General features: G+C 38.6%; 1 protein-coding gene across 1 annotated transcript; it reads left to right on the top strand.

Moving 5' to 3' along the window:
* Positions 1-3,215: 3,215 nt before the first annotated feature.
* LOC145485470 (lactadherin-like) lies at positions 3,216-14,066 on the top strand (the record flags this gene model as incomplete). Its single annotated transcript, XM_081464134.1, has 8 exons — positions 3,216-3,515; positions 4,238-4,332; positions 4,756-5,131; positions 6,396-6,537; positions 10,223-10,554; positions 11,009-11,150; positions 13,049-13,305; positions 13,959-14,066. Coding segments are annotated over exons 1-8 (1,752 nt in total), but the record flags the coding sequence as incomplete, so codon positions are not given.
* Between the last annotated feature and the right edge of the window lie 956 nt (positions 14,067-15,022).

Raw genomic sequence — 15,022 nt, 5'->3', positions numbered from 1 at the left:
GTGACCGTTTGCTATGACCGAACGTGTTCGAAATTTTCGCTCATAATCTCCTCGCAAAAAAGTCTATTGTAAATATGACCTTATTAAATTTACGGCAATGCATTGTAAAACTGTGTGAGATTGAGTTCTGCCCGTTAATGTATGACTTCGAAAAGTCAAAACCCAAAATGATATTATTATTATAAAAATCTAAAAATTGGTAACTAGTGTGGTAAACAAATCATTATATATGCATGCACTGGAGCTCTGAAAGGGTTGTTTTTAAAGAGAGCCATGTATGGTTGTAATGTGAAATTGAAAATGTCCGACAGAGTTTTCCAAATTCTGTCATCATGTTTAGGAAAAGTCGATAAAGCAGTAATTACAACCTGTTCTTTCTTTAACAATCCACCCAACGTCTTGATGCTCTGGCAGCATTTGTAGCGAACGTACATGGTGATCATTTTAGCACTGTTTGATTTGGAAGAAAAAACAGAAAACTGTTGGCCAGGGGTAAATGTCTCCGCCAAATTTTTTACCGTGATTAGATTATCAGATTGCAATGTAACAAGAATTTTAAAATACCTCTTTTGCACGCTACTTTATGGAAGCTACTTTAATAAGCCTGTTTTACATGACAGCGTGAAAACTGAAATCACCTTCGGGGACTGAAATTGTTGTTTTTCAATTATAAGCAGCAGTAGTCGGTTGTTTTATTTCTGTTGTAGTAATTTCCAAATGGTGTTAACGTTTTGATTATTAAAAATAGTTCTCCTGTTGGAGTGACATTTAATTCATTCAATAGCTTGATTAGTTTTGAAATGCCACCTGGATTTGTATCGTTTTAAGTTTTGATCGCGCCATTATCAATTTGGTTTAATTTTTCTTGTACAAGACAGTTGTCAAAAATTAGCATCGTCCGTCCTTTCTCTAGTTGTAATAAATGTAGAATAAGTTTTTGTTGTTTGTAGAGCATGATATATTAATCAAGTTGCTTTTAACGCCACTACATTGTATGATTATATCTTCATGTTTTTCCAAAACATTCCTGTGCAGAAGTCATTAATGATCTACGATCGAGGATGTCATGAAATGTACGTTTAGGGAAACAGGAGTGAAAGTATATAGATGTAAAATAGAGTGCCTCTAAGATCACTTATAACAACAGGACTGTGAAGCTGCTATGAAATTCCGCGCACAGGACGTACATTTCATCTTTGATTAAGATGAGGAAAGCTTGATGACTCTGACTGCTTAAATTATGGACGGCTTTAACTTTATGGCTTGCAAATTACTTCTACTCGCTTAGAAAATTGCATTCATGATTGCACTTTGTGGAGAAATGTGTCCAATTACTGAAAACAAAATCGAGCACAGTTAAAGAAATACACCCAGTGAGCGTTGGTGAAATTCATTATGAACGAGCATGCATTCTCCAGGTGTTTGAGTCAGCGTTTTGTAATTGTATTTTATGAAAGACAGTTTTTCAATACCAAAACTAAAATGCCAACAGACACTCACTTTTAGGGACGCAAACATGAATTTAACTTTTGGCTTAACTTTTAAGCAATTAAATATTTATGTTTTCTCCAGTCTTCTTTGCTTTCTTTGTTTTGTTTGTTGTTTTCCTTCTTTTGTTTTTGTTTTTGCTTTTGTTTTTTTGTGCTGTAAACGGTGCTTTGAGGCGTCCGATTTTTCAGAAAACGCTTCTTCAAAGACTAAGCAAACTGATGGTTACCATTGCAACATAACTGTGTTGAAAACGTATTCATCTTCTGTGCCGTCTCTAAATGATCAAAAAATAATAAAAAACATGATTGGTTGCTCTATAAAGTTTTCAGTTTCACCTAGGCTCAGTCTCCAGCCGTGGGTGTTTCGGTGCGCCCGCGATCCTCTTGTGAGGATGGAGAGGATCGCGGGCGCACCGAAACACCCACGGTTGGAGACTGAGCCTAAGTTTCACCAGGTGTTGTCGAACCCACCGCATAAGGAATTGCTCCCAGAATCGATGATTTACTTCTAGTTTTTTCATTGGAGCCTTTTTGTTGAAATTAAAAGGGTTTCACCTAAGAAAACGATCCTGTAACTTTTTTGTTAGCTGACATTCCTTACTTTTAAAGCTCTTACTTTTCAGTTCTTCTTTTCTCGTGGGTTGCAGAGTGGCATCGGATAAGCGATGTTTGTCATGTAGACGATGCTTTAAGACCGGGGATAGCAATATCCCACTAGCAATGAAATGGAAAAACCAGAAAAAAAAATGCCCCGTAAGGTTCTTGCTACTGAAAAAGTAGAGTGAAACAAGCTTGCATACATGTCCCATTTTTTTGAAGTTTTAGTGTGCTATCGAAATGGGATAATGATGAATTTTGTTTCTTGTTTAAAAAATAACAGATACAACTTAAGCACCAGTGGGAATCGTGCCTTGCTTGCTGATAAGTAACCAGGAGGAGCGAAGTCTGAGAATGAATTGCTGTTCTAACTCAGCGGTACATTTGTTATCTTTGTTTCTTCTGTTCGGAGCCTGGCTTCGCCTTGTGACGGCTGCTGGAAGAGGTGACCATTTTTTTTTCTACGGTGATTCCAAAAAAGCTTTGGGACGGACCACTAGAAAAGTGATGGGGGTGCGGGGGGGGGGGGAGCGTTTGGGACTTTTTCAGCTTGCAGGAATGTTTTTTTTTTTTTTTTTTTTTTTTTTTTTTTCACGTCCAATGCCTCTAAAGGACTTTTTTTTTGGGGGGGGGGGGGGGACAAGTCCCCTGCACGAATTTTATTTATTATTTTTTTTTTTTGAGGGGGGAGGGGTGAGAATTGGAGGGACAAACATTCTACTGCCGCAATCTTAATCTTGACACTTACCACAATCTCAATGCCTGGAACAGGCTCCAAGTTCAAAAAAATATTTTTTAACTTTCACATAGTCGTTTGCCCACCTGTCAAATTATAGTGTACCTTAAAAACATTTATTCCGACACACATTCCTTGTCGACGGGTTACGCTTTCTTCTTTGGTAACCATCTTTTACACTCCGCAATTTTTAATCAAGTTGTCCTAGTGACCCAAACATGGTTTCCAACTTGGACAAACCTTGCAAATGGAAAATTCTAGACTCTCTTTAGATGATTGCATACAGTGCGGTTAAATACATACGCTACACATCGAAATATTCCTGAATATTGTTATGACAATGTCTTTGTATTAATCCCACACAACCATAAGAATGTCAACCAGCTCTTGGAATGGAAAGCGGTGCCATTTCAGAAGCACAGATTAGCGCTTCTTCGCAATACGATAACGAACATGGCCCAAAGAACGCCAGATTACGCAACACACAGGGCAAAGGAAGTTGGGTAGCTGGACTAAACGACGTCGATCAGTGGCTGCAGGTTGATCTGCTTGTTCTGGATATTGTGACGGGTATCGCAACTCAAGGAAGACATTCTGAACATGCCATGTGGGTAACAAAGTACAAACTACAGTACAGTAACGATGGAGAGAGCTTTCGTTATTACAAGGAACAAGGAGAGAACGTGGACAAGGTAGAAACTAATTTAAAGTGAAGACCGTGGGTACAGTTTCTGATTGCCAGACCACCCAGTTGATTTTTTTTAGATCATCTATTTCAAATTAATTAATGAATCAACGGACGGATGTTTGCTTGAACTCTTGAGTCCCTAATCCTGACGTCACTAATTGATCGCGACTGTTTGGTAATCGAACTTAATCGAAGCCAATAGAGGTCAATCGAACGATTGGATTCGATAAGTTCAATAATCGAACACAATCGAACCTGAACATTTGTGCGAGAGAGTTCGATTGCATTCGATTTTTGAACTTATCAAACCCAATAGAACTCAATCGAACACAATCTAAATCAGTCTAAAATTCAAACTAAATACCACCAGATATTTGAACAGTCGAATTAATAATGAACTACTGACCAGAGTGAAATCTTTACTGATATAATTACCTTTGGCCGGGCATGAACGATTTGATTTTACAAATGAAATGATAAACAGGCTATTAAATCGAAAAATAAAGTGCAACGTAAATTAGAAAGTTAATCTTACTTCACTGTAGGTCCATTTCATTTAAATTTTTTTTTTCAGTCTACGGAGTCGTTAATAGTCCGAGTAGCCCAGTTATAGATCGTTGTTTTGCAATCACCATGCAACAAAGCCTCAATATCTAGCCTAGTTAGCTATTAAGAATTAATTTTAAAATGATATGATCGTGACGATTTTTCATTCTATTGATAAAGGAATTAGCTGGAAACACAGACGAGGACACTGTTGTTTACCATGATCTAAGGCCGCCGATCAAAGCACGATACATCCGCTTTCGACCAGTAGCTTGGTATAGATCCATAGCAATAAGGGCGGAGCTATATGACTGTCAGCAAGGTACTGAAAATCATTGTCCGGAGATCTGTAATCAATTATTCTAGAACTTTTTGTCCCGGGGCGGAAGGAGGTGGGTGGGGTGGGGGGGAACCCATATGAATAGGGCGGGGTTGCTCGTGGAAAATTTTTAACCGAGCCCATAAGAGGTAGCAAGATCCTGTTACGTTTTGGGGTGTGGCTTGAAATATTTTCCCCCCTAAGTGAGATATTGTTTTTGCCTCTCGAATATAAAATTCATATCTTCTCGCCACCGTGTAATATCCTCTATTTAGCAGCTTACATGAAAATGTTCTTAAAAAATCGCGGTAACGAGATTATCTCCTATTGATCGAAGGATTGTGGAAATTTTTTGACAGTAAATACCGTTTGGCTACAGTAACGATGTGTTTTTTATCGCGTCTTTAAAATCTTTAGAATGTCAGCCGGCTCTTGGAATGGAAAGCGGTGCCATCTTGGACGAACAACTTAGCGCTTCCTCGGAATATGATGACACCTATCATGGCGTTATAAAGGCCAGACTACGCTTACCTGTTAGTTCATCCAGCGCGGGAAGTTGGGTAACTTATTCAAATAATGCCGATCAGTGGCTCCAGGTTGATCTTAAAATTCAGGACACTAAAGTGTCAGGCGTCGCAACGCAAGGTAGAGATACTCTTGACTACGAGCATTGGGTTACCAAGTACAAACTGCAGTACAGTAACGATGGAGTGAACTTCCAGTATTACAGGGAACAAGGACAAACTGCAGATAAGGTAGTAATATGAGTTTAGAGTAATTTTTAACTGGGTATACAATCATACAATGATACACTTAGGCGGCTTATATTAAGAGTAATCTTGTATTCTGTTTTAAGCTGTCCTCAGATTCATTGGATTGACTTGTTCAATGTAATGTAATTTGGAATTTGTATTAAAGATATTAACTTTGTATTTAAGTCAGTTAAAAACACTACTTATGCAACGCATGGTACACCATGGATTATCTTAGGAACGACTTGTGTTTTCTTGGTATAAACATGAGCCTTTAGGCAAGGGTGAATACCGAGAAAATATACCAGTGACTCGTGGGATATTGCATGGTATGCCACAAAAGAGCTTTGCATGATTATTTTATACCATGGCATAGAAAATACAATGGCTAACACAACGAATGCGACATGCGCACAGCGCACCATGGGAAGGATGGGTGTAATATCGTCGAATATACAGCGGCTTTCCTAATTTTTCTAATGGCCTGTCGAGGCAAATAATCGGTCATAGATCGCGCTTATTCTCCCGTCTTTGACTTTGGCTAAAAGAAGTTAGAGAATGCGGGTAAACAATCGGACGTTTTTATTATAAACAGAATCAGATGATTTCGAAATTTAAAAGAGATAGTTTCTATGGCAACTCAAGAGGTGTCAAAGTTAAGCTACTTTTCGCCTTTTGTGACTAGAATACCTGGTAGAAGTTTTTGTATCTAATCGACCAAATAACCACCTTCGACAATTTTTTTTGAAAATTATTCAAATTAAAAGATTCTAGGGTTAAGCTAAGAGCAATTTTAAAAGACTTCAAATGAGGCAGCGTGGGCGAGTGGTTATGCCACTGGACGTGTACTTCGGAGAGTCTCGGATTCAAGTCCCGTTCTGACTACTAGATGGTGTCACGCTCTCATCCCAGGTTTAGCTCTTCGGCCTCAACTGGTCTGCCTCCGGCCGGCTGGGTTTTTTTAAACCACGATATGTTCATTTACATGATTTTTTCCACCGTTTGTTTTCTTTTGATACGAACTCGGAAAAAATCCGAGTTGATTCCATTTCTACATTTGTTTTCTTTTGCCCTGAAAATCCCCATTGAGGGCAAGTTAATTAAGATTTTAATTATTTATCTATTTAAATCATGGGAAAAAGAGGCATGTGATATGCTCCTGAAAGAGGTTAATAATTTCTCAAAAAATGTGAAAATTGTTTACACTTTCGTTTTGTCAAAATAGAGAGTGATACAACTCTGATAATTAGTAATTTTGTTCTTTAAGGAATTTACTGGAAACACAGACCGAGACACTGTGGTGTATCATGTACTGAATCCACCAATCAGAGCACGTTACATCCGATTTCGACCAGTGGCTTGGAAAGAATGGATAGCAATGCGAGTGGAGCTTTATGACTGTCTCCAAGGTACTGAAAAAGTCTTCATCAGTCATTATAAAAACCTTAAGTATCCAAGGTATATTAGATGTAAAGCATTTATTTATAACAAGAGAACTGGGAATGAAGAGTAAGAGATTTAATTCCTCGTATAGGTCTTCTTGTCAAGGTAACACCTCCCAAGTTATTTTCAGATATAGTGCCAAGTTCTTCATAATTTCACGAGAATACAATTTGATACCAATTTGTAATTTCGCATATGAAATTTCGCCGAAATTTCACGTCAAACTTAAGGAGTAATTTGTTACCCATAATGTTTCATGTATAATAAAATACATGTTCAAGGGTGACCTTAATTGCCATTTCACGAATACAATTTGATAGCAGCTTATAATTTCTAAAATTAAATTTCGCGCCAAACATAATTGTTACCCACGATATTATATGTCGAATAAAATACATGTTCAAGGGTGACCTTGCCAGCAGGGGGTAGTGTCTCTTACTTCCTAGAAGACGTCTGCATTCAGGTTAACAGCAACCTAAAATTCGTTTTAAATAACATTACTTTTGCATAGAAATCGTGGACTTTTGGTTCAGCAATGCTGTCGGTATAAGCAGTCCTGATGTCATCCCTGATGATCACATGACAGCTTCGTCTCATTTTGACAATGCTTACCAGCCCGCCCACGGTCGGCTTCTTGGTATCAGAGGCGGTGCATGGTGTGCGAAAACGCCTAATAGCAAAGACGACTGGCTTCAAGTTGATCTTGCGAAAACATTTCGAGTGAGTGCTGTTGCTACTCAGGGAGATGGAAATGGAAAAGGAGGGGTAACAGTCTTTAAGCTCTCTTATTCAATCGATGGGACCAACTGGAAACTTTATCAGGATCGAAATGGCACTGACTGGGTGAGATACATGGGTTATCGTCCAAGTGCAGGGTCAAGATGACTGGATCTTGGCCAACAACAACAACTTTATTTGTACTCAGCTAGAAATTAAATGAACAAGAAATTAAATGAACCACGATGGCCAAGTTTCGCTTTGCGCGTAAATCGACCACGATGCAGTAGAAGTCCAGGAACGAACAAAAGAAAAGAACGAGGCCAATATCCAGTCATCTTGACGGATCAGACTGATTAGTAAAGAACTTAATAAGAAATAACACGCAAACTGCGGTGATAAACAGGGCAATAAAACGCATGTTAAAAAACAAAGTTCATTTACTTGACGTTTCGTATGTTTCAACATACATCTTCAGAAGTGACCGTTAGGAATAGAAGTAACAACTAAATTTCAGTTTAAAATAAGTAACTAATTAACAATTACAATGACAGAAGCTGAGAAACAGTGGCATATAAGCAATGCAAACTAATAAAGATAAAGCTTTTTGCTGCTTACATTATCATTTAGGGTGGTTTTTAATTCCCTGATTAGCAGAGTCTCTTTTATCTTGCAGTGTGTAACTGTCCGACCTTTTGCTAATATATCAAAGTGGTCCCATTTGAAGTTGTGACCAGTTGACGTGACGTGGTCTGCAATAGCAGAAGCATGAAAGCTACTCGTGATCGATTTAAAATGTTCGATTTAAAATGTGATCGATTTAAAGAACGTTTTGCGAGAAAACGGCGGGTAATCTCAAACTGGTAAGATGGTCCTATTTAGCCAATCACAGTGCAGGATTTGGTTCATCTTGTACGCTCGCCGAGCCAGCCATACTATAGAACATTTTATCGTTGTGAGACGTACAACAGGAGTAACAAATGAAATATGTAATACATCAAACACGAAAGAGTGTCTTTGATCACATTTCCAAAATCGAGAAGAGACACTGAGACCTCGAGGTGTTTTGAAATGTGATCAAACACGGTCTGACATATCTTCTCAATCGAAACTACATCTAAGGGGAAAACGGAGAAATAAAATCGTAAAAATCTATGCTAATTTTAAGATCAGACAAGATCATGATTTGTTTGAATATATTTGTGAAAATGTACTATTAAAAAACTTGGTATGAAGACATGTCTGATCATCACGGTTATATAATAATAATAATAATAATAATAATAATAATAATAATAATAATGGCATTTCGGGCAGTATATCCACAGGGTGGCTCTTCGCCTGCCCGATGCTAACTAAATTTACAATTGTAAAAAGATTAAAAGATATCTAAGAATTTATATCTATATGTAAACGAGATAAAATTGTGTTTTAAGATATGCTAAAATAAATAAATGAATAAATACAAATTAAACAAATATATACAAATTAATACAGTTATATACAAATTAAACAGCTGTGAAATTAAAGCCTTGAAAAATTCAGGCTTAAAAGGGATTCGTAGCCATGACCTTTTCGATACCGGTAGTGTGCTCTGCAAAAATGTTTTTCAGGTTTTAATTTCACAGCTGTTTAAGTTGTGGATATAACTGCGATGATCAATCATCACTTCATGTCTTTCTTTGCAGTTCAAATATACGATCTTTCAGATTTTCACTTGAAAAATCAATATGTTATCTATTTGAAGGAATTTCATAGGCAAGGTACCAATGACACAATTGACAGACAGAAGTTCCAGGTAGCAGTGTCTGCAAGATACATTCGCTTTCATCCAATTCAGCAACATCACTGGAACTGTCTTAGAGTCGAGGCCTACGTCATCGAGAGTAAGTTTTCATATTTATTTCATTCTCGTCCATCACGACACTTTTGATGCATTTTGCTCCCGATCAATTCTCGCCTTGCGCGTTTTTAAATAAGGCAGTAAAATTCACACCCAAGATGACGATATTAGGAAATATAAGGAGAGCGATGTCAGAGTTTGATAAGGTCTGACAGCCGTTTCTATGAGATGTCAAATAAATGTGGATTCATTACTCATTACACTAACTCAATGACTTCAGTGTACTTATAAAGTAAGTTTTAACCTGTTTGTATCTGTAAGAAAATTCTCGATTACGATTGGTTCTCCTCGCCCCTATTTGTCTCGTAATCAGTTGGCGCACAAGAGGTGATCCAAGTTGGATATCCAATTTGTAAATGGATACCTGAAATTGAACACCAACGCCATCGATTCGCACACAATGACGTACACCTTAAGCCACTTTAATGGCTCCCTTCTCGATATTTTCAAGAAAATTAAGGTCTAAGGCTAAACGTTTTTGATGTTCAGAAGGTTTCCGGTCCAAGATATTCTCAAAATATTTGAAAGTTTGAGAACTGGATGGCATCAGTGAATGATTCTAAAGCGCTTGTAACCTGCGTCTTTGTTGTATAGAAAATGGCAATGCTCGTCCCAAATTACATTTACGCAAAGAATGATTTTGTTGTTTCATACTGTTCATATATTTGTCTATTCTCATAATTTTTAACCCAAATTTCTTCTTTGCGAAATTTCTGAGCATGTTTGTAACTTCATGGCCTTTCTAGATTGTTGCCAGTCTTTTTTTTTTTTTTAGCGAAATTCGGCAGGGATTATGAGGCGAGATGTTTAAACCCCCCCCCCCCCCCACTCTTCCATACTTCCCTTTTGAGTGTAAGAGACCCCCGGAAGAGACCCTAAGAGAAAAGATCGGTTGCCAGCTGTCTATGGCCTTTCCTAACTTCAACGTCCTCATGAAAATGTAGCACTTGTTATTTCCCTGTATTTAAACGTCATATTAACGTTGTGTTTCTATTTGTATTTGTGCGATGTACTTCTAATATTATATTTAGAATGTCAAGAAGCTCTCGGGATGGAAATTGGCATCATCTCTGACGGACAGATTAGCGCTTCTTCGGAAGCCAGTGCCATTTATGCTGCTATCCAAGGGAGATTACACTTTCAAGAAACCGTAGACATAGCAGGTGGCTGGGCAGCTGCCACAAACGATGCCAATCAATGGCTTCAGGTCGACCTGGGTAGACAGCTAGCGAAAGTGACACGCGTAGCAACACAAGGAAGAAATGGCCCTTACATACAGTTGGTCACAAAGTACAAGTTACAGTACAGTAACGACGGAGTGAATTTCCAGAATTACACCGAGCAAAAACAAAACATAGATAAGGTATTAAACGTCCGTTTTTAGACGGTTGTAAAGTATTTGGGAAGCAATGATGGCGCAGTGGTGAGAGCGCTCGCCTGCTACTAATGTGGCCCGGGTTCGATTCCGGCCCGGTGCCATATGTGGGTTGAGTTTGTTGTTGGTTGTCGCCTAGATCCGAGGTTTTTTTTCCAGATACCCCGGTTTTCCTTCTTCGTCCACAAGACCAACATTTTCAAATTCCAATTCGACCAGGATAGAGGACCCGCATGAAAACCACGTAAGGCTGATGTGGCTTCCTCTCCACTTCAAAAATTAAGACTACCTGTCTGTGAAGTTTTAATTACAAACTTTTTGGCTACTAAATTTATTTCCAAATTGGAACTTTCTTCTATTATTGATCTAGCTGAAGGTTAATTTGAGAAATAAGATTAAACTGGTATATCTTTGACAATTTGCCGTCTCATTCTGTACTAAGGAATTTACTGGAAACACAGACCAGGACACTGTTGTTTACCACGTACTAAATCCACCAATCAGAGCGCGTTACATCCGGTTTCGTCCAGTGGCTTGGTATGGCTGGATATCAATGAGAGTGGAACTCTATGGCTGTCTACAAGGTATTGGGATTGTGTATCCAAGTTTTACTGCGTTAAGGCCATTCCCCCGAAAAAGAACGCACAATAGATTTCCATTCAAATTTTTGCCTGTTGGCTGCTTACATCAATAGAACTTAAATTTTGAAATAAAAAAGGGCGGTGCCGGTATTCGTTTAGGAGCAGGACGACCCTCAATAAACCCCATAATTCCTCAAATTATCTTCTTTTAGAAACGTTTACATTTAAACCACTCACTTTACGCTTTGTGAGAGCAGAAAAATGTCGTTAGGTCCCCGTACTCGTTTCCGACAAAAGACGGTCATTTGTCTCTCGCAACCCAAGCCGTTTAGAAAAAGGTACCATTTTGTATGTGCACGCGCTTACGAGCGCGCGCTAATGACGCGCAAATCGTGCGCAGTAGAGATGCGCAATGCAATTCTGAGAAATAACCTTAAACGGATGGATATTCATAAGAAATAGCCACAAGACCGTTTAAAATTCAGCTTGGCAATGAGGCTTAGAGGATAAAACAAAAGAAATTGAATGACCATGTTTATTCATTTCTTTTGTTTGTGTCCTCTAGGCCTTACTATCAAGCTGAATTTTAATATGTCGGAAGTGACCTATTCCCTCTATGAGACGCGCCTGCAGGGAATCATGGTAGTTGTATTCATTAAAACAAACGTTTAGTCTAAGATGATGAATACAACTCCCAGGACTCCCTGCAGGTGCATCTCATAGAGGGAATTAGGTATTGATCTGTTGATTTACTATCTCTTTTCCATTAAAAGAGGACTTTTCACGGAAACAAATAGCAAAGGAAACATATCAGTTCTGAACATCATTTGATAATAATCGCCGTTGCATATTTGAGGACGAAAAGAACACTTGCCTCAATGTAACTTCATAATAACGGCATAATAAAACATGTCTTGCATAACTCATTCTTTAATTCAATGTTATAATTATTAATCAGTGTGAGGAACAAAAGGTAAACCAACAAGACGATGTTTGAAAAAGAAACCAAGGTGCCATTTTCAGCGAGTAATAAATAATGAACATGACGTTTGCATCTTTAAAAGTTGCACCCACGTGATCGGGGAGTTTATGTAACTACGAGAGCGCCAAGGGCAACGCGCCATCTAAAACAGGAATTTATATTCTACGCCACGATTCTTAAACAATCAGATTCATTTAATTTGTCAATCACTCAGGGCTATACCAAAACTGACAACTGTAAAGAAGAAACCAAATTCCGTCCACAATACGCCGGTGGAAGATGAAAACATAGCTTTACTCCCTATGGCTAGGCCGGCCTACCATCTACACTAATCTGTCACACGAAAACGGAGCTTTTCGAAAACGCTCTTCAAACCGGAGGAATTGAAAAACGCAGGCTTTAGTGTGGACGGAGAACATCTTGAAAACGGAGCTTTTCGAAAACGATGAAGTCAAGATAATCATATGATTTCCCTGACTGAGTTTTCCTCAAACACAAACCCAAAATGACAGGTGATTATTGGGTGTGCAACTTTCTCCGGCGTAGTGTGGACGGGAAACAATAGACGCGTTTCCAGAATGAGAATACCGTGTTCAAATTTCTCCGACGTAGTATCGACGGGGCCTTGAATAAAATCACCGCTTCTCCGGGCAGGCGATACAGAATTTTGTCATTTCACCGTGGTATTTTACACGAAAAGGCTCAGAAATTAAGATTAAAATCGCACGCTCACAGTAGGTTTTACTGCTTATGAAACCTTTTGCTTAGCGCCGTTCCCGTTGCCTTTGTGGTTTGCTTGAAGTCCCTTTTACAAATAGAATACTGATATAATACACTCGTGAATCTGAGATTAAGAATAACGACGAAGAGGAAAATTAACATGATGGCGTTTTCTTGTTCTTGTTGTAAATATTTCCAGACTCCTGCCGATCTCTTAAATTTGCCTCACCAGTCGATGGATTTGCTCTTGAGGGTCACGTGATTAAAAACATTTCTTTACATACGGGAATGCGTAGCTCTTGCATAGGGCGATGTTCCATAGAAAGTAAATGTATGTCATTCAACATCGGTCCACCAATAGACAACCATGTCATGTGCCAGCTGAGCAATTCCGACCACATGAGACACCCTGGAGACCTCAAACCTAAGGAAGGGTTTACCTACAGAGCCACTGAGGTGAGGAATTCAAACGCAGCAGACACTTGTTTGATTCTTTTTTCTTTAAACTTCTGCTTTCTGTTTAAATGCGAGCGCATTTTGTGATTTATAACCACGCGTACGCGTGATATTTTTTGTCATCTAGAAATTCTGAAAATTGAATGGGCCTTTAGTCGAATACAATTTGAAAAATTCACGACATCACGAGTTATAATAAATCACAAGATGAACGAGCCTTTCAAAGCTGGACTTTTTGTTTATAATTTTCTAAAAAAAACAATTATAAGAAGAACTTTTTCCCAATTTTTTCAACAAAACGGTATTTTCCGCTGCTATCAATGTACTCTGCACGCGAAACACGTTTTCTTTTATTCGACCAATCCAACAATCCGTTTCATTCCACCATGTTTGTGTAGCTTTTGGATGTTCTGCTTTTTTGTATTTTCTTTACGCTCTTCGACAAACGTTTGGTCTGACAAAGCAAAGTGATTGGCAGCCACTTTGATATTCAAAATAAAGGCTTTCCCGTTGTTTCCATGGCAACTTCTGCATTACAGTATAACCTGTCTATGGATTCGTCATTGACCAATCAGAAGCGGCTTATTTTGTTGAGTATAATATAATTCAGTTAAGTTACTGACACTTCAGTATAATTCCTTTGTTCTTCTCAGAGCCCATGCTCCAGTAACCCATGTTTTAATAATGGTACGTGCGTCCTGAAAGGATTAACAGACAAGAAATACGTTTGCATGTGCCAGACTGGTTATCGTGGAGAAAGATGCGAAATAGGTAAATCAAACAATAACAGCGTACCGTGCTGAGCAATTTTCATTCGTTTGGTTGTTGACCAAATTTATATGGGTCGAAGTAAAACGTATTTATCCGAAGGGTAAACAATATGTACTTATTGACTGAGTGGGAGGGCCGGACGGGAAAATATTTGGCTCGAGGTCAGGACGTGCGGACCGAGCCCAGCGAGGTCCGTACTTTGTGACCGAGAGACAAATATTTTTCCGTCCGGCCCGACCTTACTCAGTCAATAATCATTTATCATATGACCACTTGTGTTGAAAATTTTGAAAATTCTGTTTGAACCTAAATAGGACGCGATTACATAACATCAGACGGCCGCGCGCGGAACAACTACAATAAAAACTTGTCAGTTGTTTCTTCGCGTCGAACAAGAAACTCACAATTCATCGAAAAACACAACTCATTTTCTCATGTAAAGTCCACAATTACAGTTTATGCTAAAAACCCACCAGAAAGTTGACATAAAGCTGTCAACAATATGTCAAACCCATCAAAAACTTAGCGAGGGATAAAAGTTCGCTTCACGCTTCACTGAAATTGTTCGCAAACCTTTTTCATCTGAGGACTCAAGAAAATGTCAACGTCGTTTCAAGCTATTTGTCGACCTCTTGGATTCTCTTGAACAAGGGAGAACCAGCAACTGAATATTAATGACACCGATGTTGGGTCTCGCAAATATTACTGACTTTGCCGGCTTTGCTGTGTAGTGGAAATTACACCATTAAACACAAGCGAGTTTTAAAATCTGGATGAACTGTACGGTAATGAACTTGTGTTCGTACTCAGTTTCGTCTCTTCAAACAACACTGATGTAGAAACTGCAGAGCAATTTATCCTCCTGTACACAAGGTATGTTTGTCATTTCTCTGGTTCAACCAATTACTCCCAGAAACTCTGGAAACTCGAAGAAAACATTTAACTT

Source organism: Orbicella franksi, chromosome 4, assembly GCF_964199315.1.
Source record: "Orbicella franksi chromosome 4, jaOrbFran1.1, whole genome shotgun sequence".
NCBI classification, from domain to species: Eukaryota; Metazoa; Cnidaria; class Anthozoa; order Scleractinia; family Merulinidae; genus Orbicella; species Orbicella franksi.
This window is presented reverse-complemented; position numbering and strand designations above follow the sequence as displayed.